Source organism: Bufo gargarizans, chromosome 1, assembly GCF_014858855.1.
Source record: "Bufo gargarizans isolate SCDJY-AF-19 chromosome 1, ASM1485885v1, whole genome shotgun sequence".
Taxonomy (NCBI): Eukaryota; Metazoa; Chordata; class Amphibia; order Anura; family Bufonidae; genus Bufo; species Bufo gargarizans.
In genome coordinates, this window is record NC_058080.1 from 589696754 (window position 1) to 589723886 (window position 27133).

The following is a 27133-nucleotide window of genomic DNA, read 5'->3' on the forward strand; positions in this document are numbered from 1 at the left end:
AAATCAAACACATGAGACTTTCCCTTTAAGGTTTTCATTACACAGGTTAAAGTAAAAAAAAAAATATTGAAACCAGAATAGATTGTGAGTGGATACACTAAAATAGCAGCGGAGAGAAAATCATTTCTGAACAAGCCGAGGTTTATTGGCCTAACATCATCTTCCATGGTTATTATGATTAATTCTAGCTTTCAATCTCTTCAGAAATGTAATGCTTTCTTTTCCTCATTCAGAACGAGGGAGCAATCTAAAGAAGAGCGGCATCGGTCAAGGAGAAAGAAACACAAATACCACAATTCTAGGTCTGTAAATAAGAAGCAAAGAGAAGTCACCCCACTGTCTGCACAGAGCAGCATCTGCTCCTCCAAGTTGACAGTAAGTGGAAACTTTCACTTTGAAAGAGTAGCACCTTATTACATGTATGTGTTATCTAGAAGGATGGATGGGACGTATTGCAGTTGTTTGGGCAGACTAGATGGGCCAAATGGTTCTTATCTGCCGACACATTCGATGTTTCTATGTTTAGACGCGGTGCTGGATGGGTCTGAAAAGCACAAACCTATTGATGATCCAAGCAGAGCTCATGGCGTTGACTTTAAAGATTCCACAATTCTATGTTTAGCTAATTGCAATAGCATAAAATGAGTCTATACTAGGGATGAGCGAACTTGTGTTTTCAAGTTCGGCATACAAGGTTCGGGTAAGTTATGGTCTGTGGTAGTGGAATCCATAACCTGAACCTTGTATGCCGAACTTGAAATCACAAGTTCGCTAATCCCTACACTATACTGTGCCAATAGTATAATCCACACAGAGAATCCATGGCATCAGTTAATTTGCCACACAATTATATCAGCACACAACTGTGCCATCAAGAAACTTCACTCAGGTTAAATAATTTTATAAAACCAGCCAAATATAAAGGACACACCCCAATGTCTGATGGAATTTCATAGATAGACAGATACTGTAGATAGAGGGGGACATTTATCAAACTGGTGTAAAGTAGAACTGGCTTAGTTGCCCATAGCAACCAATCAGAATACACCTTTCATTTTCCACAGCTCCTTTGGAAAATGAAAGATGGAATCTCATTGGTTGCTATGGGCAACTAAGCCAGTTCTACTTTACACCAGTTTGATAATTCTCCCCCAGAATCTTGCCTCCAGCACACTTGGCTTAGATATAGGGAGGAATAAGCCATTGCCAGAGGAGTTTGTCACCAGCTTCATCTACCACGGAAAGAAAGGACTGGGCATTCTGAAATCTAACATGCCTGATCTTTTTTTCTTGCTATATCTACCACTGGGGGAATTTTTAGGAGTTAGGAGACCCACATACCCAATAGAAAGATGAAATCTGAAATCAGTTGCTACAAATCCATTTTATCTACTGTGTAGAGTCAGCTTTACACTACTGCATTACTACACTGTAGCATTATTACTGGACCGGCATCCTGGAAATATACAGATTAAAGACTTTCATAAGGAAGGCTGATACGGAAGCTGCAAAGACTTCCATTGCTGTATTGCCAGGACACTGCTAAAAGGAGTACTCACTATGATTTCATTTATTGCTTTATATAAGGCATATTCATAGTAGAGATGATTTAATTACACACGGCTTGTTGCATGTTACTATAAACTGTATGAATAGTCTAAAGGACTTATAAAAGGTTCTGATACACCAAAAAGATAAGTCATAGGCCCAATATTTAGGAGAATGTGTCATCAGAAAATGTTTAAATCAGGAATTATGTTAAAGTAATTTTTTAAGAATATCTGTTGATTTTAGGGCTCATTCAGACGGCCGTATGCTGTCCGCAAAAATACTGAATGCTATAAAAAAAACAGATAGCATTCAGTATTTTTGCGGATCCATACACTTCAATGGGGCCATGTCCTGATTTTCACTGACAAGTATAGGACATGTTTCATTTGTTTTGCGGAACCGTGGAATAGAAGAGGGCCCCATAGAAGTGAATGAGTCAGCATCTAATCCGCAAAAAAACGGATCTGCATTTTTGCGGATAGCATACGGCCGTATGAATGAGCCCTTACTTTTTACTTTTCCATGTCAGTATCTAAATTTGAAAAAACAATTCTAAAACCCTACAGTGTTCACACCGGCCACTCAGCCTAATAATGCCCTGATACTCCCTACAGATCACTTTTGAGCAGTCATTTCATTATCATCACAGGCAGGATTACAAGGGAAGATATCACCTAAATATAGGTAACTAGGATTCATCCTGTGATGTAACAGCTTATCAACCCCGTCCCTGCACAATGACCTCTGCACAGGTCATAGAACATGTCTATGGAAAGTCTCCGATAAGCATCAACCAAAATCTCCTGTCTCTTGTGCCTATGGTCTGTGTGAGCTCTACTACTCTGTTAAGGACAGCTCAGGCAAAATAGTTATCCCCATAATAAGAGATGAGCAAAGTTTACAAAACTTTGATTCAACTGCTTGACCGAATTTCACAAAGAAATTTGCTTTGTGATGAATCACTTTGTCACAAAGTGCATTTCTTTGTAAGTAGCGGGCCCAATGATGGGGAATAACAATTGTGCCGCCTCCCCGCGATTGAACCCCTCAGATGTCGTGTTCATCTTTGATCGCGGCATCTGAGATAAAAATGTAGGCCTTATAGGGGTTAATCGGTTAAAATAAATAAAATAAATAAATAAAAGGTTTAAAAAATATATATAGGGCTTTCACGGGTTAGTCAGTTAAAAAAATAAAAATAAAAAATAATTTAAAAAAACCTCTCAAAGAGGTCGCCGAAAGACATCTTGATCTTTTTTTTTGCTGCCATTTCAGGGAAAATTCATTAGTTACCACAAAGTACGAGGAAATTCGGCTTTGCCGCAAATCAAATTTTCCCTAAAATTTGGATTGAAGTTCACTTTAAATACTTTGATTCGCTCATTGCTACCCATAATCATATACAGAAACAGAATAAAATAGCCAAAGGAATATGTATCATTATCTGAGTTTTAATTAGTAAGAAAAATGTAGTTGATGAATTCCCATTAACGAAAATGTCAAAGCAAAGTACGTCATCCATGTAAAGCTGAATGCTGCCATCACACAGCGCGATTTACCTGCTGGATAGTGTTATCTCTCGAAGGACAACCGCCCGCTCTGCCCGGTGAATCACATGTATATTCAGCAGTCTTCCTCTACTCCCCTCAAATGCTAAGCAGGACGCTATAGCAGTTAGGGGTGATTTGAGAGATAAAAATAAATGACACTTTAAATGCCAGCGTGGGTTATCAATTTCCTCTTCCCTGATTAAATGAATTGCAGGCTGTGTCTATAAAAGAATTCCCCAGAGGGTAAATTTAACTGGATGAAATACCAAGTGGCTTTCATTAGGTTTATTTCATTAAACACTATGTAACCATCAATGTCTTACACTGTGCGCATTAAGGCCTTTTACTGGCAAATGTTTAGAAGGATGAAGCCTTTATGTACCTTCTGCAGTGTGTAACCTACCTACTAGGGCTTACAACATGCGGAGCTAGCTATTATTATACTGTCATCCACACTCTGACATTCAATGTCACCGTGCCCTATAATACCAGGCATGCAATCTTAATTTACACAAGAGGACATTTCTTCCTTCGCATGCTTCTTGACATATAATGGAGACATGCCAGTGGATAACAGTGTCCCCCGCTAGGTCCTACAGTGGAGGGGACATTAAGCCCTGTGAAGCATCTGAACCTCTTCCGCATTGGTCTGAAATTTCAGTAACTTTAGAAATTATTCTCACTGCCTATTGATAAACGCTAAAAAGAAAGCAAAAATACTTTATTCATAGTAATTCAATAAAATGTGGGTAGGTACCACCCAGAAATTCCTATACATCAGGAAAAAAAAAATATTCAAAATAAAACAGTGAATGTTACGGGGTTAACCATGATCTCTTTCCCTCCATCTTAATATCATAATCACACTGCATTTGTTCTGTGGTGGGACAGTGAGGGGGAAGAAGGTCCATGTCACATGGATTACATCTATGGTTTCACCCTTTTTTTGCCTAGTGCAGGGATGTCAAACTTGTGGCCCTCCAGCTGTTGCAAAACTACAACTCCCATCATGCCTGGGCATACTACAGCTATCAGGGAATGATGGGAGTTGTAGTTTTGCAACATCTGGAGGGCCATGAGTTTGACATCCATGGCCTAGTGTATAGGAATTACTGGGTGGTACCTACCCACGTTTTATCAACATACTACAAATAAAGGTTTTTTGTTTTCTTTCTAGCATTTATCATTAGGCAGTAAAAATATTTATATCCAGTAATCAAATTCAACAATTGTCCAAGATTCTACAACTTTAGAAACTAGACTGAAGAGCCATCTATTAAAAAGCACCACTGAAAGCAATGCCACTTCAACGGATCAGATGTCCGTACCAACTGCTGGTTTGTGCCTCCCTGAGTCCTACTTATTCTGGTAGTTGTGGGGTCCCATCTCAAAGATCCTGGTGGAGTTATTTTCTCGCCAGGTATTGTCTCGCTAATCAATGTAGGGATAAAAATATATTGAATGTAGGTTCTTTTTGTGACTTCTCGTATATATCTGGCCTCGATTGCATTCATCCATCGTAACAGTGCAAGTATCAATGTTTTATTCAATAAGTCATGTTCTACATCTGCTTAGCTTGCAATCACAAATTCCAACTGAGCAAATGCATATATTTTAACATAAAATACCTTTTCTACACCTGTGTAATCACCAGGGTGAATACTAACAATGTATATATACATACGTAATGGACACAGTAAACACCATAGAGTATGTGACTGGCAGCTTGAATACCCCAATAGTTGCACGAGTTTATAGAGTTTTTCGCACCACTTTAAAGGAGTTTTCTGGGAGAAAAATATTGACTCTCTGAGTCTCTATCTTCAGGACAGCTCATCAATATCAGATTAATTGGGGTCTGTGTCCCAGCAACCCTGCCGATTAGCTATTTGAAGAGGCTGCAGAGCTCCGTTGAGTGCTGTGACCTCTTCCTAGGCCAGTGATGTCACAATAATTGGTCACACGGTCTGTAGGCGCTGTTCTTGGTATGCTGTTAGGAGGTCATTTCAAACAGCTGATGGTCAGGGATGCTGGACCCTCACCAATCTGATATTGATTACCTATCCTGAGGATAGGTAATCAATATTGTACAGTAATCCCAGAAAACCCCTTTAACCAATGTGTCAATGGAAATACTTGTTTAACATGGCTGTAATATCGGTGCAGCCAACAGAATACAGGCTCGGGATATGGCAGATCTGAGTCTAGAGGCATCATTGGAAATCCTGGGCCCCACATCTACTATATACCATTTATGATACTGTGTCAAATGTAAGGGCTAGGATACAGACGTTACAGCAATCTTTTTTTTTCTGCTGTAAGATAATTTCCTGAATTAAAAGGGTTTTTCAATCTTAAGCATTTATGTCCTAACACTCATGGCATAAACTGTGATAAATACCATAAATATAAGAAATCCCATTAAAGAGAAACTAGGCTTACCTCAGGAAATAGCTTGGACTGCCCACTGCCAATCACTGCTGACCTGCCTCAACTAGTGAGTTGGAAAACAGGAAGTGGAAATATTTTTACTCATTCTGACCCCATTTTGGGTTAAAATGTAGTTAAGTTTAATGTAAAAAATAATTTTGATACATTTGTATGAAATTAAGATTAGAGCAATGGTATTGCACGGTGGGTGAAATTGATCAAAACTGGTGGTAAGGAAAACTGGCTTAGTAGTCCAGAGCAACCAATCAGATTGATCTTTTCATTTTCCAAAGAAGCTCTGAAAAACGGTTGCTATGAGCAAACTAATCTCTGATACCCGCCTCTAAAACCACCCAGAACAGCGCTATATTCCGCCCATTTGTGCCGGTGACATCGGAGGGCTCCTTGCTAGGCATAAGTCTCCACGTAGCATAGTGTTGTGAAGCCTGGTATGTCATCAGCTCACAACCAACAGATCTTGCCCTTCACAATGCAGTGCAAGGCAAGAGGAGCATCCGGGCAAGGAAATGCTCTGATGCTCCACTCACTCCTACATGGTAAAAGAGCGAAGGGGAGCTTATATCTGGGTTGAGCCCTGAACTCGGACAACCCCTTCAAGTGCATCTTTACGAAGAAGATAGCACTGTGTAGTTTCCTCAATACAAAAAAAGCATCAATTGGGATCTGCCTACCCTAGTTTTGGAAGTGCAGTCACCAAGGCCGATAATGGAAATGATTAATTATAATAATAGTTTGCATGTGAATCCGTGTAAGTTGCACATTTATTAGAAATGAAGAATTGAGACACGCATCCTATTTGTCATATGTCAGCAAGTGTTTTAATGGGACATCTGTTACCAATTATTTAAAATATCTGGATTCTGTCTCATTCTGTGACACCCCCCTCCCCTAAAGACATTCATAATGTGCCCAAACTATGTACAGTTGTAGCCGTAGCCAAGACTCGGTGTTACAATAATTTATAAGGAGTCAGACAAGTATTCCCTAAAGATGTAGGACGCAGTAAGTGTCACTTCGACACCACAATATATTCAGAGTTATGTGCAGTCCTTACTGCTATTTAAATCAAGTTATTCATGTGAGGAATTTATTAGAGGCATTAAGGACTGTTTAATATTCGGATCCGGTGGCGAAACTGTACCTAAAGAATGTCGCCTGGGAATGATTACCTTCTACTACTAAATCAGATGCCATATCCATGTATACCTCATGTACCGTAATATGATTCCAGTGGCTTTAGTATATACTGCCATTAGACCTTCCCTGTGTTATTTATGATAATAATTGGAAGTATGGTAGCTCGCAAGGGTCAGGGGGGAGGACACAGGGCTCCTGCGGGCCAAACAGGACTTAAAAATAAAAGCGCTCCTTACTGCTATATTGCATATAAAGAACTGTACTCATTCCCATCCAACCGTGAACCATGTATGAGGGGGTCTTTGGGTAGCAGTGTTCCATAACCAAATTTGAGGTTGGAAACAGGTGCTCCATATGCTGTTCTTGCACAGGAACCCTTTGTTGTCAGTGTCCACCCTACTCCTCTAAGCTGATGCTTTACTATTATCAATATCATTTCTTAAAGAGGACCTGACATGTCTAAGCAAATACTTGCATTCCTTGTGAAATGACAAGTCAACTCTAAATCATTTTTCTTAGAATTCTGTATTGTGCTGCTCTTTCTCCTGTTCTTCCTCCTAAAAATGCATACATGAATGTGCCTCAGGGTGTTGCCAGTTGGGGTGTGTCCCTACACATTGACATTATCCAATTGGTTCTGTTTGTGTAGCGACACACCCTTTGACAAGGGGAATGAAAATTCAAAATAATTCAGAAGTTTCTAGAAGGATTAGAAGAGGAATGGCACAATGTTGAGCTATGAGACTCTCCAGAACTGTTATTTCATGGGGAATTTATGCTGTTACCAAACCAGACATATCAGACCACATCAGGTCCTCTAACTTTCTTTAAGATAATAGTATTTTTTCTGATGATTCCTATTATACACATTTTATAGCAATGAAAGACATCTATGGACAAAGGGCAGAACATATGTAGTAATAAAAAATATATTAGCTAATTAACAACTGCTAAAATGATGGGTCTGTGGCACTTGAGTGAATCGTGTTTCCTAAAGGAAATGTTTCACCAACCAGATAGTAACACATATCCTTTTTGTCTAAACTCTTTATATTTTAAGAAAATTAAGAAAATTCCTTTATTGCAGCCCAACCATCCATAGACATAATGGTCAGGATGACACTTCATTGACTTCTATGGGAGAGTTTTCTAGGCATGCTCTGTGACCTTTGCAGAGGACATTATACAAGGAAATAATAGATAAGCTTTGACAATCACCTACTGTGAATGGTGGATCGTATTTTATCTATACACTGAGGTGATATCATTACAGGCAGGATTGAATTGATAGATAAGCAGGTGACTACAGTAAAGTGATCTGTACAGACCAAGAAGTGGTGCCTATTATTAGGCTTAGTGGCCAGTGCGGAAACTGCAGGATTTTATGTTTTTTGTTTAAATATAGATAATAACATGAAAAATTAAAAATATCCACCAAAAATTCTTAAGAAATATGTTAAATCATAAAAACGTGATTTCAACAAATAGGTAATTTATTGATGACACATATTTTGGACACCAATGGCTCCTGACAGACCCCGTTGACTATGATGCTGTCTGTCAAAGTTCCTGTCGGGGGGGGGGGTCAACTTGTGTTATCTGATAAAGTACAAAGTACAGAAGTAACCATAAATCCTGCATTAGCATAAATCACTAAGGCCTCTTTCACATATGCGTTGTCCGGATCCGGCGTGTACTCCACTTGCCGGAATTACACGCCGGATCCGGAAAAACGCAAGTGTACTGAAAGCATTTGAAGACGGATCCGTCTTCAAAATGCGTTTAGTGTTGCTATGGCAGCCAGGACGCTATTAAAGTCCTGGTTGCTATAGTAGTAGTGGGGAGCGGGGGAGCGGTATACTTACAGTCCGCGCGGCTCCCGGGGCGCTCCAGAGTGACGTCAGAGCGCCCCATGCGCATGGATGACGTGCCATACGATCACGTCATCCATGTGCGTGGGGCGCCCTGACGTCACTCTGGAGCGCCCCGGGAGCCGCACGGACGGTAAATATGCTGCTCCCCCACTCCCCACTACACTTTACCATGGCTGCCAGGACTTTAGCGTCCCGGCAGCCATGGTAACCATTCAGAAAAAGCTAAACGTCGGATCCGGCAATGCGCCGAAACGACGTTTAGCTTAAGGCCGGATCCGGATCAATGCCTTTCAATGGGCATTCATTCCGGATCAGGCCTTGCGGCAAGTCTTTAGGATTTTTGGCCGGAGCAAAAAGCGCAGCATGCTGCGGTATTTTCTCCGGCCAAAAAACGTTCCGTTCCGGAACTGAAGACATCCTGATGCATCCTGAACGGATTTCACTCCATTCAGAATGCATTAGGATAATCCTGATCAGGATTCTTCCGGCATAGAGCCCTGACGACGGAACTCTATGCCGGAAGACAAAAACGCAAGTGTGAAAGAGCCCTAAATACTGCAGTTACCAGCTCGGCTTTCATTTTTAAAGTCAATTATAATATGCATTTAACAATGAAAAATTCAGTACATAAGAAGGTCAATGCTTTTCACCCCCATCCAGCACTTAACATTTGAATGCGTCTATCCTTGTGCACTATACCAGGGTAATGGGCCAGCTTTAAGGGGTTTTAAAGGTAAAAGAATATTAAGAAAGACATACCATTTTGACATTTATCTAGTAAATTAGATGTTTCCAACCAACCAGGGCCAATAATCTACTTTCTACTGTTCTGGTGCAGTCAATATTTAAAGGGAATCTGTCATCAGCGCTTAGATCGGCGTTGAAATACATTGTCAGGACTGCTGTGCATGCGCACATAAGTCCTCTCCATTATATTAGTGCAGTGCAGCAGTCCTGTGTATTTCAATTTTAACTTTAAGGGGTTACAGGAGCAGTAGGAAAAAAAATAAATAAATAGTGATCTGGACTCCTTATCTGCAGTTCTACTCATGTATTACTGCAGATAATAGTCCAGAATTGTGGTGACAGATTCCCTAAAATATTGTCTGCAGCTCTGATTGGATAGGATGGAAGACCGGACATCTATGAGCGCAGCCTGCGCACCATCTGTTATATTCCATAGGAAACTGACCACTTTGTCTGGGTTGCGGAGTGACTATGACAAGAAATTCAGCCATGTAATGCTACAGTGTATTCAATATAACACGGATAATAGCAAGGGCTACCGATAATGGCTACATTCCCCCAAACAACCTTAATATATGTGATACAGCTGGAGGATTTCTATAAAGACCAGATAAAAAGCAATTTCATAAACTGCCTTTTTATTGGATATTTTGAGATAGTTCTGGTATTTCGTGTGCCAAAACATTTTTTATTTAGGAAATCCACCACTTATTGCCAAGGGCTGTTTTGTATAGAAAAACTTGCCTGAACAGATGGCTCTTTAAAGTCTGATTCATTTCTAATTACCTGCGGTTGGAAAACTCATTATCTGCCATTTCCCTCAAGCCAGATGAACCTCACTCAGACCGAATACCTGAACACAGAACTATGCATTGTTTTATGGAGGGAGGGGGAAGAAGACATGTTGAATTATGAGTAGTGAAGCGGCACCTTGAATACTAATTGTAATATTTGTGCTGCCATTACTGATGAGTACAAACCGTTCTCAATGCTATCTCTCCTGCTGAGAGTGTTTTTAATAAACTGAAATATTAATTAGTCACCAGTGTACATTTGAAACATTGAAATTAATTATGTCATTCAATAATATAATATTCTAGATGTGTATTGTAATTATACCCTGCCTTGTAGATTAAGGCAAGTAATAACTCCAGCCTACTTATCTTTGTATTCAAGGGACACTAAACTTAAAGGGAAAGTGTCAGCCCCATTTTGAACCATTATCTACAGTGATAAATGTGTAGTACTGCAGATATGGAGTACAGATTATTATTTTTTATTTTCTTACTGCCCCATTCCCCTGCTGTCAGCACTCAGAACTGCATTAAAATACATTGCCAGGACTGCTCTGCGTGGGCACAGGCGTCCTTTCCATTACGTTAATCAGCTCAGCAGTCCTGACTGTGTATTTCGGTACAGATCTGAACGCTGACAGTGGGGGAACGGGGAGCAGTAGGAAAATAAAAAATAGGGATCTGGCTTCCTTATCTGCAGTTCTACTCATGTATTACTGTAGATAATAGTCCAAAATTGTGGTGACTGAGTCCCTTCAAATCGAGAATCAAAAGCAAAATGCACTGGGAATATTCATTGTCCATTGGGGTGTTGTCAAGTCTGCTCAGGAAAGGGCACAAAAACACTTTGAGGCTCATTTACTAAAGCAAAATGCCAGCTTCACAGAAGATCTGACTACTATAAGAAGAGGCCTACACTTACTAATAACTTTGCTACTTATTCTGTTGTCCATGCACAAGAAACTGAAATCTACTCTGGTATAAATGATTGTAAATGTGTTGGGCCACAGTGGCCCCTCCCTTCTTTTAAAGGCTATGTACAACTTTGGGGGCATTTTTTATGATTGCGTTTTACGTATTATGGCTAAATATATATTTTTTTCAGTTGGTTTTTGTTAAAAATTTTCAGCCGTTTCAGACATACAAGGGTTGCAAAATCAGTCTGTTTGCAAGCTGTGAATGTATAGCATGTATAGCTTTTATCTCTGATCTCCTGACCTCATAAACACTCATTATAGCTCAAATCCTATCCTACCACCAAGAATATGACTCAAGTAAGTCTTTATCAGGTGAGGAGATCAGAGATAAAAGCGCTACAAGAAAACAGATAGTCACAGCTTGCAAACAGACTGATTTGTTAACACTTGTATATCAGAAATGACTGAATGTTTTTAATAAACACCAATTGGAAAATTATTTTTAGCCCAAAATGAGTAAACTGCAATCATAGAAAATGCCTCAGAAGGTGTGCATAGACTTTAAGCCCCAGCTACTTAAAAATATATATATATATTGAGAGCAGTTGCAAAACTTTGAACAAAATATCATTTGTCAAATCTGGCGACTTTTACACCAAAAACCTGATGTTATTAATCCCAAAGTTGTAATGCCTTCTTTCTGGAGACAGTAGGCATAGTATAAATGACAGATTTATAAGAAGAAAATAATATTTTTGGACAGAATGTACATACAGTGTGCTGTAGTGATCTGACCAAGAACCTGTGTAAAATGACTAAAAGGTTCCCAAATAATACCACCATACAGTACACAAATAAAAGTGCTAAAAGGTACTCCAATAACAGTGCTCAAGGTTAGCTCCAAAGTATTTCTGATAAAGCTAGAACCAGCTCTGTGCTTCACATACAGTAGATCCAGAGCTCCCCATTCATTTCTCTAATTGCTCTGCTAGATTTATTTTAAGCTGGCAGCTCCTGGGCATGTCCTTTCTAAGGGTGTGTGTCCTTTCTCAGGGGGCATGTACTTTCTGCTTCAACTCTCTCCCTGTAACTATCACAGCAAAACCAACAGTAGATATGGCTGGCGGCAATTGAAGAATGGAACTGAGCATGTCCATTCACCTCATCAAGGTTACTGAGGTACACAGATAAATAAGGGGAGGAAACAGCAGGTGGCGCTATACAGATACATTTTATTGAATAACTCAGTGACCATACATTTTACATTACATAGGATTACAAAAGTACTCAGATCCAGGTGCTGGTTTGAAAAATTGTAGAATAGTTTTTGTGGGACAATCCCTTTAAGTTTGAAAGATCAAATTCTCTAAAAGCTAAGTCTCTCTAATTTTGTTGCATCCAATGTTTCTCTTCGATTTCTTGTACTATTTATTTGTGGTTTTGATCAGATTACAGAAAAGTGCAATTTAAGATATTACACTCAAGGTACCCACGACATGATCTCTGTCCATCAGTCGTTCCAATAGCACATATTCCAGGAGTAGTCAGTTGTCAGGGAGAGTGAATGTTTGTTTTTGCTGACCTGTAATATGTAATGATGGAATTATGTTACCTTTTTCTTACACCTTACCTACTAAAGGAGGAGTTCCCGCTTGGTAAGTCGCTGATTCCTGACAGATGTTAGGGATTTTATTAGAGAAAGGCGCCTGCTAAATCTGGACTTATAGGGGAAATTAAAAAGAAAGCATTCGATTAATGAACCTATACCGGAAATATCTGTATACTTTATTTTCTGTTTCTCTGCCTCTACTTTGCTTACTGCAAATGGGGGCCTTTTGCTTACTTTTTTCTTTCCATTCTATCTTTCTGTTTATTATATTGCTTGTCATTTTATTGTATCATGTTTACACCTTTATAGCATTCCTAAATCAGGCCAAAGGTATAGAAGGCCAATTCACCTCATGTTTAATGTTAAAAACGTGCAGTAGGTGAAATAAAAAAGGATACAGACATATACCACCCCAAAGTCCCAACACATTTGTTCTGCACATGCACCAGCACATTTCCCTGCACATACTGTATATTATACAGTGCGAACAAAGCCTAAAAGTTTTTTCACATGCCGAAGAGCACCATGTTTTTGCCATGCGACCTATTACGGCTTGTCAAAACTGCAAGTATTTTACCGTATGGGTTTGCAATGCAATATTTAGCTGCATGGCTTCTGCAGATGTAACAAGTGCTCTTAACTTAGTTCACCTATAGAAGCCAAGCTGCCAAAACATTTTAAGAAGATTTCAGGTAACACGTTTGGGGTTTTGATAAATGAGGATTTGTGTTCTTAGGGCTCATCAGTGTGTCTTTCTGAAAACAGCTCACCATGATTGATTAGATGTCTATTCATTTCTATGGGACCAGCGTCGATCACTTCGATCAGTTTGCAGTAATCAAGTGTGTAGACACACACTTATCTTTGCCATTTGCCTTATCTAAAAATAATCTGTCACCAAGAAATTCACTGGTAAATCAAACACCATGCCTTATAGGACCAGCTCAGCTAAATATAGTGATATCTGTAATTTAACAATCCATTGCCCACCCAAGCTGCTATGTTCACCCTTGCTCCTTCTGCTTCCTCTGCCAGCTTCTCCCTCTCCTTTTACATTGACAGGACCAGGTCAGACAAGGAGAGGGAGGAGCTGGCAGAGGAAGCAGGAGGGGCAAGGGTGCACACAGTTACCTGGACCCATCCTCAGTGCACTTAAAGGGGTTTTCTCACTTCAGCAAATAGCATTTATTATGTAGAGGAAGTTAATACAAGCCAATTACTAAAGGATTGTGACTGTCCATATTGCCTCCTTTGCTGGCTGGATTGATTTTTCCATTACATTATACATTGCTAATTTCCAAAGCTGACGTGTAAAGGATAGGAAAGGAAAATAGCACGAATTCTGCCTCCCCTTCTTCCTGTTAGTGGGCTCATGGCTCCCTGCCTGACAACTTGATGCAAATGACTACTGGGAAATGCACGTTTCTAACCAGTGGCATTAAATTTACCTGACGGATAGGTGATATGGGTAAATGGTGCCTGTATCCTAATAAATGGCATCTGCATGTCAACAGTTAGGGATCTGGAATTCTCTGCAGTACAACAGGGGCCGTCATCGAAATGCCTGGAAGTAATTCCAATAATAACTTAAAGGGCATCTGTCAGCGCGTACCTCGGTATTAACCGAAGAGCACTGTCAAATTCCTTTTGCTAATTCAAACATTTCTGCCCCCATCCAGATCTGTGCCTCCGCTGCAGAGAAATCACGTCTATTTTTATATGAAAATTAGCTCTTTTTTTTAGTGCAACAAGGGTGGCACCCTTGCACCTTGTCACGCCAAAAGTTCTTCCCTGTATTGTGGATAGCACTTCCCCAATAGCTGTAAGTAACAGGGCCAGGCTGACATAATCTCGCCTGGCCCCCTGTTCTCACGTGTGTGCTGTCGCTTCAGGAATTGGCGCATGCACACTACAGCCCAGGAGCTTGACAGAGCTGAAGAGTACTTCACCCCTGTCAAGCCCCAGGGCTGTAATGAATGTGTGCCAATTCTCTAAGTGACAGAGCAAGCGCAAGAACACGGGGCCAGGCTAGATTACATCACCGTGGGTGTGGGGGGCATGCTATCCACAATACAGAGCAGAGAATTTGGTGCATTGAGGTGCAAAGGTGCTGTCCTTGTTGCACCAAAGAGCATATGCAACAGGCGCCACCCCCCAGGGCCCTCTCTATATCACGACCCAAGTGTAGGAAATGCCGAGTGGTATGTTGTGGCCTAAAATGTCTCTTTATGTTTGTCATGGTGCTCCTACCTGGACACGGCTGGACCCCAGGCTTTGGCTCTGAAGCAATAAATAGGGGGAATAATTGAGGGATTTGAAGAAATAACTTGAGTCCAGACCTTGAGATGAAGTTCAATGGCAGATTTACTTGAATACACGTTTCTCCAAACTGTTTCAGGCTTTGTCTTGGTTCCAGCAGGCTTTAGCATTAAACTGGCAGGCAGACTCAACTCTGCTATATCTTTCTTTCACAGTGCTGTACTGACAAGCTAATTTGGTGTGTTTGTTTCCTCTTTATGCTGCACTTCACTCTTATAGTCTGACTTATGTTCAGCCAAATAATTGGTTAGAATCCTGGCAGCTCCAACATGGAGTCTCGACCAGAACAAATCAGAACTGCCCCACCTCCTTCTGGTAGCAAGCAGGACTCGTCCACTTCTGCCCAAAAGGGGGGAGAATGGAATGGTGAGTTCCATTCTGTCTAAGATAGCTCTGCCAGAAATGCTGCCACCTGCTGGTGAACCAGGCACATTACATATGAACAATTGCATAAAGATATAAGAAATGCACATTGTGGAGGATCTGAACAAAATACATAAGATGACATTTTGTTAGCCCCTTAGAAATAGTAGCAGGGTGCAGTAGTAGTAACACCACTCTGGGGTGTTACACATATCTGAATGGAGGTTATTTCTCTGCAATGGAGGCACAGACCTGGAGGGGGGTAGAAAGTTTGAATCAGCAGAACAGAAGGAACCTGACCATGCTCTTCATTAAATACTATGTGCTAACAGATGACCTCTAATATTACTGCTATATCTATCATGAAGTTCCCTCACCCATAGAGGGCTCCAGTGGTGGAACGTCACTGTACATGTATGGAGCACTGACTGCTGATTCCATGGTTTCAGAGGTTTTGGAAGATGTACAGTCATACATTGTACAACGCATAAACCACAGAAACAATCTAGGAATGATTCAGGGACAAACAGAAAAACTGCAGCAGGTGGTAATAGTGTGGAGCGCGCAGACATGTGGCTCCAAAGATGTTTTCCTTTTAGTTTTGATAGCACAGTATTCATATTCTGTCATCAAGAATCAGTAAAGCCAGCCAGCCATCATTCTAGATCCATGTTCATTAGTCCCATAACCAGTCTCTGGTTGCAATTAGCCTGCAACCGTCATAATCACTGTTTGTGTCTCTTCTTAGAGGAATATTACAGTAGATATGAGCAGAAACATCGATCTCTTTATGTAGTTTATAAATATTGCCATGTATCAAAGCAAGCAGCCTTTCTACTGTTTTTACTTCTGTGCAACTTTTTTTTTTTAGAATTCCAAAGATACTTTGCATTTTTTTTTACAATTGTTTTATATTGAAAATACAGGGGTTCCATTAGATTGACATAATTGTTACAGAGGACTAGAGGTGAGCGAAGTTATGAAAACGTTGATGCGGCTGCTTCGACGAATTTCACAAAGAAATTCTCTTTGTGACTAATTATTTAGTCATGAAGCGCGTTTCCTTGTAAGTAGCAGGAGCAATGATTGAGAACAGCGATTGCGCTGCCCCCATCGTTGAACCCCTCAGATGCCGCGTTTATCACTGAACACAGCATCTGAGATAAAAAGGTAGGGCTTTCAGGAGTTAATCGGTTAGAAAAAATATAATAATAATCACTTTATCCATTGGAGTATGAAGAGACCACCCCGACCATCTTAAATGAAGATCTCGCGCAAAATCTTGCACAGTGCGTGATGACATCGTATTATTTAACCCTATTGCTAACTGACTATCTGATGTCACTTAACACATGAGGGTGTCTCTTGATGCTAAATTTATTCCCATTCAGTTAGCCCATGGATGTGCCGGAAAGGACACAGCTATGAATTTCCCACTGTTATCCTCCTGTTATTGCAAAAAGCTTTGAAGGTATATTGGAAATACCGGGGAGTACATTACTTCAGCTAACGGGAGCTTGGTTTTTTCCTCTAATAGAGAGGCAGCTTTGTGTGATTTGCTCTCTACATTCATTTGTTTGGTTTAATCACTGCAACCTTCCAGGGTTGCAGCAATCATTTGAAGGCTGTGTTTATCGAACATCACACTAATTGTGACTTTCTGCTGCCGTGTAGGAAGCTTGTAATTACTGTGACCTTGAGCAGATTTCAAGTCATGGCACAGATTTAAATACACCACTATTAAAAGTGACACATAAATATGGGGAAAGCAAACAGTTATTCGAGCCTTCTCAGCGGGACTTGTAAGACCAATTGCATATCAGCACTGTTCTCAAGAGGATCGAGCTACTGAGATAAAACATTGCACTATGATGCTGAGCTTGTTATGCAGCAAGATTAACGTCCCTATCTACCACTCATTATAGCTAGGTAAGGTAGCTGACTTCTCAGAGCATTTTCAGAGCTAAGACAATAATCTGCCAGAGGGTTTGATCCACATAAATGGTGCCTAAACAGACAAGTACTCACAGATTGCCACCATTTAAAACATAGCCTTTATTCTTGTTCAATTAAAATAACCCACAAATAAATAAAGAAAAATACTTTTGTAACAAAAATATCAGAAAATAATAAATAATGAAGGTTAGGGAAATAGTTAGACTCAGATAACACTAAACTGTGCAAAGTAATTAACATGGAAGAGGACAGTATACTGCTACAGAGGGATCTGGATAGATTGGAGGCTTGGGCAGAGAAGTGGCAGATGAGGTTTAACACTGACAAATGTAAGGTTATACACATGGGAAGGAATAATGCAAGTCACTAGTACATACTAAATGGTAAAACACTGGGTAACCCTGACATGTAAAAGGACCTAGGAACTTTAGTGAACAGCAAACTAAAAACTGTAGAAACCAGTGTCAGGCAGCTGCTGCCAAGGCCAATAAGATTATGGATTGCTTCAAAAGTGGCATACAGTGAGGAACAGAAGTATTTTAACACCCTGTGATTTTGCAAGTTCTCCCACTTCAGAAAATTCAGGAAATCACATTGTATGATTTTCAAAGAATTTATTTGTCTTGCACTGCTGAACATAAGTATATGAACACCTGAGAAACAGCAAGAATTCTGGATCTCAAAGACCTGTCACTGTGCCTTTAAAAAGTCCACCTCTACTCCACTCATTAATCTAACTTATTAGCATCTGTCAGAGCTGTTTAAAGACACCTGTCCACCCCATAGTCAGTCAGATGCCAACTACTACCATGGGCAAGACCAAAGAGCTGTCAAAAGACACCAGAGACAAAATTGTGGACATTCACGAGGCTGGAAAGGCCTGCTGTGCAATTTCCAAGCAGGTTGGTGAAAATAGATCAACTGTTTGAGCAAGTGTTAGAAAATGGAAGCGGCTAAAGACGACTGTCAGTCTCTATCGGACTGGGGCTCCATGCAAGATCTCACCTCGTGGGGTATCATGATGATAAAAAAAAGGTGAGGAATCAGCTCAGAACTACAAAGGAGGAGCTGGTCAATGACATGAAGAGAGCTGGGACCACAGTTTCAAAGGTCACTGTCGGTAGAACACTACGCCGTCATGGTTTCAAATTATGCATTGCACGGAATGTTCCCCTGCTCAAGTCATCACATGTCCAGGCCCATTTGAAGTTTGCCAATGACCATTTGGATAATCCAGAAGATGCATGGGAGAAAGTCATGTGGTCAGATGAGACCAAAGTAGAACTTTTTGGTCTAAACTTCACTTGTCGTGTTTGGAGGAAAAATAAGCATGATTTGCATCCCAACTGTGAAGCATGGGGGTGGTAGCATCATGCTTTGGCGGTGCTTTTCTGCAAAGGGGACAGGACAGCTGCACTGTATTAAGCAGAGGATGAATGGGGCCATTTATTGTGAGATTGTGAGCAACAACCTCCTTTCCTTCAGTCAGAGCATTGAAGATGGGTCGTAGCTGGGTCTTCCAACATGACAACAACCCAAAGCACAGAGCCAGGATAACCAAGGAGTGGCTCCGTAAGAAGCAGATCAAGATTCTGGAGTGGCCCAGCCAGTCTCCAGACCTAAATCCAATAGAACATCTTTGGAGGGAGCTGAAACTCCATGTTGCTCAGCGACAGCCCCGAAACCTGATAGAGGAGATCTGTGTGGAGGAGTGGGCCAAAATCCCTGTTGCAGTGTGTGCAAACCTGATCAAGAACTCCAGGAAATGTTTGACCTCTGTAATTGCAAACAAAGGTTTCTGTATCAAATATTAACACTGATATTCTTAGGTGTTCAAATACTTTTTTTATTTTTTTATTCTGTCTGTCAGAATGGGAATACACCTACAATGTGAATTTCAGACCCCTCCATGATTTCTAAGTGGGGGGATTTGCAAAATCGCAGGGTGTTCAAATACTTTTGTTCCTCACTGTAGATGCCCATGATGAGAACATAGTCCTACCACTTTACAAATCACTAGTCAGACCACACATGGAGTACTGTGTACAGTTCTGGGCTCCTGTGAACAAGACAGACATAGCAGAGATGGAGCAGGTACAGAGGAGGGCAACTAAAGTAATAACTGGAATGGGGGACTACAGTACCATGAAAGATTATCAACATTAGGGTTATTTACTTTAGAAAAAAGACAAATGAGGGGAGATCTAATTACTATGTATAAATATATCAGGGGTCAGTACAGAGATCTCTCCCATCATCTATTTATCCCCAGGACTGTGACGAGGGGACATCCTATGTGCCTGGAGGAAAGAAGGTTTGTACATAAACAATTTACTCCTTTCTCTAAAAAAAACACAATGTAGCTAAAAAATTACATACAACAATGAAAAGCATATAGATACAAAAAAATGTATAATAAAATTTGTCGATACAATAAAAGATAATAAATCGTTAGAACATTTTTAAAAGGATTTAAAAGTACTATAGATAAAATAATATAGTCAAACACAGTCCACAAGTAAACATACAGCAAACAGCGCAAGCAGCGTGTGGGACAGCTATCAAACATGTGGTTCATGCAGTGCCCATTGGGCTCATATCAATAACAACAATAATGATGTGACTAAATGATAAATAGTACATGATTAAAATAAAATATAAAACATGCGCCTAAAATGTGAAGTTTGAGGTATATATAAAGTGCATGATTGAATAGTTGAAAATCTATATGAGATGAAGGAGGACTGGTCCAGGCGATCAAATTTGGAAGATACAAAGAAGTGAAGGTAAGAATATGAGTTTTGGTGAGAATGGGGGGGAAAGGACCACCGTCCAAGGAGATATATGAATGCTCAAAATGAAACCACTGCAGTCTGTATGAGGAACTGAGAGCAATCTAGGCTATGGAACAATTGAATACAGAGGGGAGGTATGGAACAAATTAATACAGAGGGGAGGTATAGAGGGCCTCAAGGGGATTGGATCGGATCAGATAAACAAAACTGTTCAAAATACAGGCTGGAGCATAATGGGATTATTATACAACCTAGTGTAGTTAAATGGTAAAAAAATGTCCTGAGATATTGCCAAGGAAAGGGAAAGAGAAGATAAAAGGATCATCGGTGTTACCTGTGGAATCCGTGCTGGTACAGATGGTGTGGCTTCTCACGCCTTAAAGAACCGGAGGAGGGGTGGCAGGGCCTTGGATTGACAGCCGGCCAGCCTGATAGTCCAGAGCTGTTATTGTATATGCAGTGTGCGCTCGCTGTGTGCGCGCTAAGTTTCAGGGCGCTGCGGCTGGCTGATCTTTATCGGGGCAGGGGAGGCTGTAAGTGGTGGACGGGACTGAGGGGACTGTGGTATCAAGGGAATAATACAGCTGGTTGTATATTATCCAGAAATTGATGTTTATTAGAAAAAAGGTAAAAAGAGATAAAAAGTTAAACAACAGAGTCTGAATAAGTGAAATGATGGGGATGTAAGATATGGGGGACATTTTGTTTTTAGGGAGGCACAAGAATAAAATGACTGGAAAAGTATGACTATGGAATTATGAATGGGACATATAATTTATTAGGATGGGTAAGGAGCGGAGGGACTGAAAGAGTGTGGTGGTGGAGATATGAAGAAAAGGGAGATATAGGGAACCTGATGTTTGATGAAGATATTGGGAATATGATGTTTATTAGAACAAAGAGGGAATGAGTGGGTGGAAATTATAGAGACTGAATGGAAAGAGGATGGATGCAACTGATATATTTGGAAGGTGTTAGGTAAGATAGGAGAAAGGCAAATGGGGAAAGGGGAGGTGTGGAGAGAGAGAGGGGCAGATGAATAATGGGATGGTGTTGCATGGTGGGATTGTTGGTGTGGATGAAGGGGAATGATTGGAAGGTATTTCATGGTAGGAATGTAGCTAAGGTGTAAATTGGATCAGTGACAGGGTATCTGAGCTGGTGCAAAAAATGCTTGTTGGTGTGGAAGGTCAGAGACTGATGAATAGGGAGGACCATTTAAAAGCAGTTGCTCTCAAGGGATTCATTTAGGCTGTATGATTCTATTGTTTGTATCTTAAAAATCCATAACATTTCTTTGCGTATCAATTTCTGGTAACGGTTGGGATGAGTGACCTGAATTTGTTATAAAGAGGTTGGTGGGATACTTATTATGAGCTTGAAGAAAGTGTCTGGATACTCCATGTTTAGTGAAGCCATTCATTATATTCCAGCAATGTTTATTAATTCATTCCCTCGAAGTTAGGGTAGTGCGGCCTTTATACTGTAGTCCACATGTACATTCCAAAAGATAAATAACGTAAGTCGAGGAACAATTCAGAAATTATTTGATTTCGAATTGTTCCTCAGTAATATTGCTTGAGAATTTAGAGACCAGGGAAGAAATATTTAGTCAACATTTGCAGCGACGGTATCTGCAGCTATAGCTCACAGACAATTGGGGAAAGCGAGTTGTGGGATGTGTTGTGTTCTTTTTTTGGTCCCGTAGCCGATAAGGTTCTTAAGGGTTTCAGCCCTCCTAAAGGTTATTTAAGGTCTTGATTGAATGAGTTTCTTTAAAAAGGGATCCGCTTGTAAGATGGGCCAATGTTTGTTAAGGATGTTCCGCAGGATATTATGATTGATATTGTATGTGGTGATAAAAGTAGATAAAAATTTTTCGATAGACTTCGAATTATCTTTTTTGTGAAGTAAGGCACTTTTACTGAGTGTGCTCTTGTGCCTGCAGGTAGGCCGCCTCTATGACCTTATTAGGATACCCTTTGTTTTGAAATCTACATTTGATGGTCTGGCTCTGGTATTTGAAATCCACATAATTTGTGCAGTTTCTGTGGATTCACTTGAATTTGCTGAACAAAATATTATTTTTCCATTTTTTATGATGGGCGCTTTGGTAATCCAAGTAGCTATTGTCATCTATTTTCTTGAATAATGTTTTGGTCTCTATAGATTTTCCTTTGAAGGAAAGGACCAAATCTAAGTATTCTATAGCTACTTTAATATAGTTAGCCGTAAACATAAGGTTGAAGGTGTTGTTGTTCTCTAATACGAAAAAGAAACCATAGAAACCAAATCTACCAAATTAAATAGGGATAGGACAGATTTTCGTACAAATAACATCAAGTATTGGTTTAAAAGAACGAACAACCAACATACGTCTGACCCCCATCCACCTACTTTACCATTACGGGACACAGTTCGGTCCATGTCCCACTCACTCCAAACACCCACTCAACCTCCAGGAGCCTCGCATTTATGTACTCATCTGCCTATCGTACCTCCGATATCCACACGTCCACATGATTGGAATACCACCAAAAAACACTATTACAGGAACATTTTCCTCAATAGCAACAGGATGAAACCCCAAAATAAACCTGCCCACAATACCAATAGGCACCACAGCCCTGCCCTTGGGACACACACCCTATTGAACCATACCTCCGATCCATCCACATCTTTCTTTATCTATAATCCCAAGCCCATCAATTCCGCACCTCTAACCCCGAGATCACTATCCATTCAGTAGTCCATTCCTAACAATCATCTCACAATGTCACCCATTCTGGAGATCAGTAGCAATTCTACTGTTCACCTCAACTTTCCTCCCACCACCTTCGGTTCTCCTACATCCGCCCGGCCACTGCCACCAACTCCTACTCTGCCACCTACCTCCTTCATCCGGTCACCAACCATGCACAACACACCAGATGACAATAATCATTCCGCTTTGTTTGAAGACTCCCTCATTATCATCCATAATACTAGTACTAAAGACAATCTGGATCCCATTGGTCATCAGTCTTTTTTAGCCTTACCCGGGGCCCTGACCCCGGAATCAACTTATGCCTTCAGGCAACCATCAGGGACCACGGTGATTACAGACCTCTTTCAACCTGCCCCAAAAAGGAGACTCAAAAGAAGAATAAGCCTAGAAGAAGACAACGAGGAGGGAAAGCAAGATCAAACAGGACCATGAACAACCATCAAAAAAATGGAGACAAACACGGTGAGTCCCAAGAGAAACAAGAAGACGCATTAGTCCGAATTTTCAACCTATCCTCACACTCACTAAGTAATGCAGAGATCAGCCTACTACAAAAAGGCCTCTCGTTTTTCCCCACAGGTAAATTCAACAAATTTGAATTGTTCGTGGATTTAAATACTTTCATCTGGAAACTAATGTTACACCGACACTTTGAGATTCAATCTCTAAAACCCAAAATTACACCACAGACAACATCAGAAAACATTCCAATAGATTCTGATGGGATACCGAAAGCCATCAATACGGGGCTAATACCAAAATCTACGTATAACCCTAAACATCATAGGGGGAGCCACACAGAAAGGTTCTCCGCCCTTGTCACCAAAGATCTTAGGACTATCAACAAAAACCTGAATACTCCTGGCAACCTCAGTAAAAAAGAAAAGAATGCTGTACAGAACATTATGACCAACGAGTCCATCATCAACAGAAGTGCAGACAAAGAAGGTGGCATTGTGATCCAGGATAAAAGTAATTACTTAGCTAAAGCATACAGAATTTCAAGAGATGAAGAAAACTACCAAATCCTGACAGAAAACCCATTAAAAGAGGATGCCATAAAATTGATACATCTGTTGGAAGCAGCTGAAAACCAACAGATATTATCTAAAAAAGAAAAGGAGTACATCATTGTGGACCACCCGAATCTAGCTTTATTCTACCACCTACCGAAGGTACATAAATCTATCAATAACCCACTGGGAAGACCAATTATCTCTGGCATTTCTTCCCTAACCTGTAATTTGTCTCATTACATAGACATTTTACTACATAAGTATGTAATTAAATTACCCTTGTATCTAAAGGATTCAGCAAGTTTAATTGCCCTCCTCAAGGAAGTTGAATGGAAAGAATCCTACATCTGGACGTTTCAGCCCTATATTCTAATATCCCACATACAGCAGAAATCAATGCCATGCAACACTTCCTACAACAAGATACGACCCTGCCTGACTCACAAAGCCAGTTTATACTGGACGCGATAAACTTAATTTTAAAACATAACATTTTCACTTTTGAAAACAAAATTTTCAAACAGACGAAAGGGACCGCAATGGGCACGCATTTCGCGCTAAGTTTTGCGAATTTATATATGGGATTATTTGAAGAACAATTTATTTACAACTAACATCCTTGGTGTAACAAATTGATATTCTACTGGCGGTACATTGACAATTTGATATTCATTTGGAACAGTATGGATGAAGCTAATAACTTCACTTCTCATTTGAACAACAACACCTTCAAACTTACATTTACGGCTAACTATTCTGAAGTAGCCATAGAATACTTATATTTGGTCCTTTCCTTCAAAGGAAAATCTATAGAGACCAAAACATTCTTCAAGAAAGTAGATGGCAATAGCTACTTGGATTACCAAAGCGCCCATCACAAAAAATGGAAGAATGATATTCCTGTAACAGAAGCACTCTGTCTGTTGAGATGATTGAGTTACATACAGTTCTGACCTAATTATCTCCCAGGCAGAGGGGAGGCAATGTGTGTCCTGTATCTGAGTTTTTATAAACAATGGGGTTTTACTATCTGGAGATGATTGGGTTGCATACAGTATCTGACCTAATTATCTTCCAGGCAGAGGGGAGGCATTGTGTGGGAGTGTCCCAAATTGTGTGGTTATTTCCATTGGTCTGTGTGTTTGTTAACAAGTTCTCAATTAGGTCCAGAGGTCCCCTTGCATGGGGACTTGTATATAAGGCCAAGTCTGGCACCAATAAAGGTGAATCTTCTTACCCCTAAACTTGCAGCCTCGTCTCGTGTTGTAGGGAACAGCTATACTACTACTAGCTCTTGTAAGAGCTGCACTGCTACTGGGAATCACAATTCGGCCTTGAAAGTTGCTGTAGCAACTCTACAGCGCCACTCTTACTAGGGGAGAAGGACGTCGCCAACGGTTGATACAGTTAAAATTCTGTTCAGTCAATTCAAGAGAATCCGCAGAAACTGCACAAATTATGTGGATTTCCAATACCAGAGCCAGATCATCAAAAGTAGATTTCAAAACAAAGGGTATCCTAATAAGGTCATAGAGGCAGCCTACCAGCGGGCACAAGAACACACTCAGTAAGAGTGCCTTACTTCACAAAAAAACTAACAAGATGATTCGAAGGCTATCGAAAAAATTTTGTCTACTTTTATCACCACAAATATCAATCATAATATCCCGCGGAACATCCTTAACAAACATTGGCCCATCTTACAACCGGATCCCTTTTTAAAGAAACACATTCAATCAAGACCTTAAATAACATTCAAGAGGGCTGAAACCCTCAAGAACCTTATAGCTCCCAGTCGGCTATGGGAACAAAAAAAGAACACAACACATCCCACCACTCTCTTTCCCCAAATGTCTGTGAGCTATAGATGCAGACACTGTCGCTGCAAATGTTGCCTAAATATTTATTTGCGGGTCTTTAAATTCTCAAGCAATATTACTAGGGAACAATTTGAAATCTAATACATTCTGAATTGTTCCTCGACTTACGTTATTTATTTTTGGGAGTGTACATGTGGACTACAGTACATAGGCCGCACTAGCCTAACCTTGAGGGAAATAATTAATAAACATCGCTGGAATATAATGAATGGCTTCCCTAAAGATGGAGTATCCAGACACTTTCTTCAAGCTCATAATAAGGATCCCACAAACCTCTCTATAACACCGATCAAAGAAATTCCGGTCACTCATCCCAACCGTTACCAGAAATTGATACGCAAAGAAAAGTTCTGGATTTTCAAGATAAAAACAATAGAACCATACAGCCTAAATGAATCCCTTGAGAGCAACTGCTTTTAAATGGTCCCCCCTATTCATCAGTCTCTGACCTTCCACACCAACATGCATTTTTCGCTACCCTGTCACCGTTCCAATTTACACCTTAGCTACATTCCTACCATGCAACACCTTCCTATCATTCCCCTTTGTCTACACCAACAATCTCCACCCACTCATTCCCTCTTTGTTCCAATAAACATCATATTCCCAATATTTTCACCAAACTTCAGGTTCCCCATATCTCACTTTTCTTCATATCCTCACCACCAGCCTCCCCTGCACCGATAAAGATCAGCCAGTCGCAGTGCCCTGACACTCAGCGCGCACACAACGAGTGTACACTGCATATAGAATGTCAGCTCCAGACCCTCAGGCTGGCCAGCTGTCAATCCAAGTCCCCACCCTCCTCCACAGGTTCTTGGGCGTTTTCTCACACACGTGAGAAGCCTCCCTATCGGCACCAGAACGGATTCCAAAGATACCACCAACGATCCTTTTTTCCTCTTTTTCCTCTCTTTCCCTTTTTCTTGGCGATATCTCAGGCGCATAAATTGCTTTTTTTTTTTTAACCATGTATTATTTATCATTTAGTCACATCATTATTGTTGTTATTGATATGAGCCCAACGGGCACTGCATGAACCACATGTTTGACAGCTGTCCCACGCGCTGCTTGCGCTGTTCGCTGTACATTTACTTGTGGACTGTGTTTGACTATATTATTTTATTTATAGTACTTTTAAATCCTTAAAAAAAATTCTAACCATTTATTACCTTTTATTGTATCGACAAATTTAATTTTTATTTTTTTTATCTATATATTTTTCATTGTTGTATGTCATTTTTTATCTACATTGTGTTTGTTAGACTTGAGAAAGGAGTACATTGACTCCGAAACGCATTGTCGCTCATTACTAAATAAAATTTTTTTTTATATACAGTCAGGTCCATAAATATTAGGACATCAACACAATTCTAACATTTTTGGCTCTATACACCACAACAATGG

The 27133-nt window shown here is 40.3% G+C and overlaps 1 protein-coding gene across 1 annotated transcript in view; it reads left to right on the plus strand.

Moving 5' to 3' along the window:
* Nucleotides 1–27133, plus strand: part of SRRM4 (serine/arginine repetitive matrix 4) — a 150410-nt gene that overhangs the window by 99131 nt on the left and 24146 nt on the right. Inside the window, exon 8 of the mRNA XM_044282201.1 lies at nucleotides 234–375. Within this exon, the coding sequence (XP_044138136.1) occupies nucleotides 234–375 (142 nt within the window). The remainder of the gene's footprint in view (nucleotides 1–233; nucleotides 376–27133) is intronic.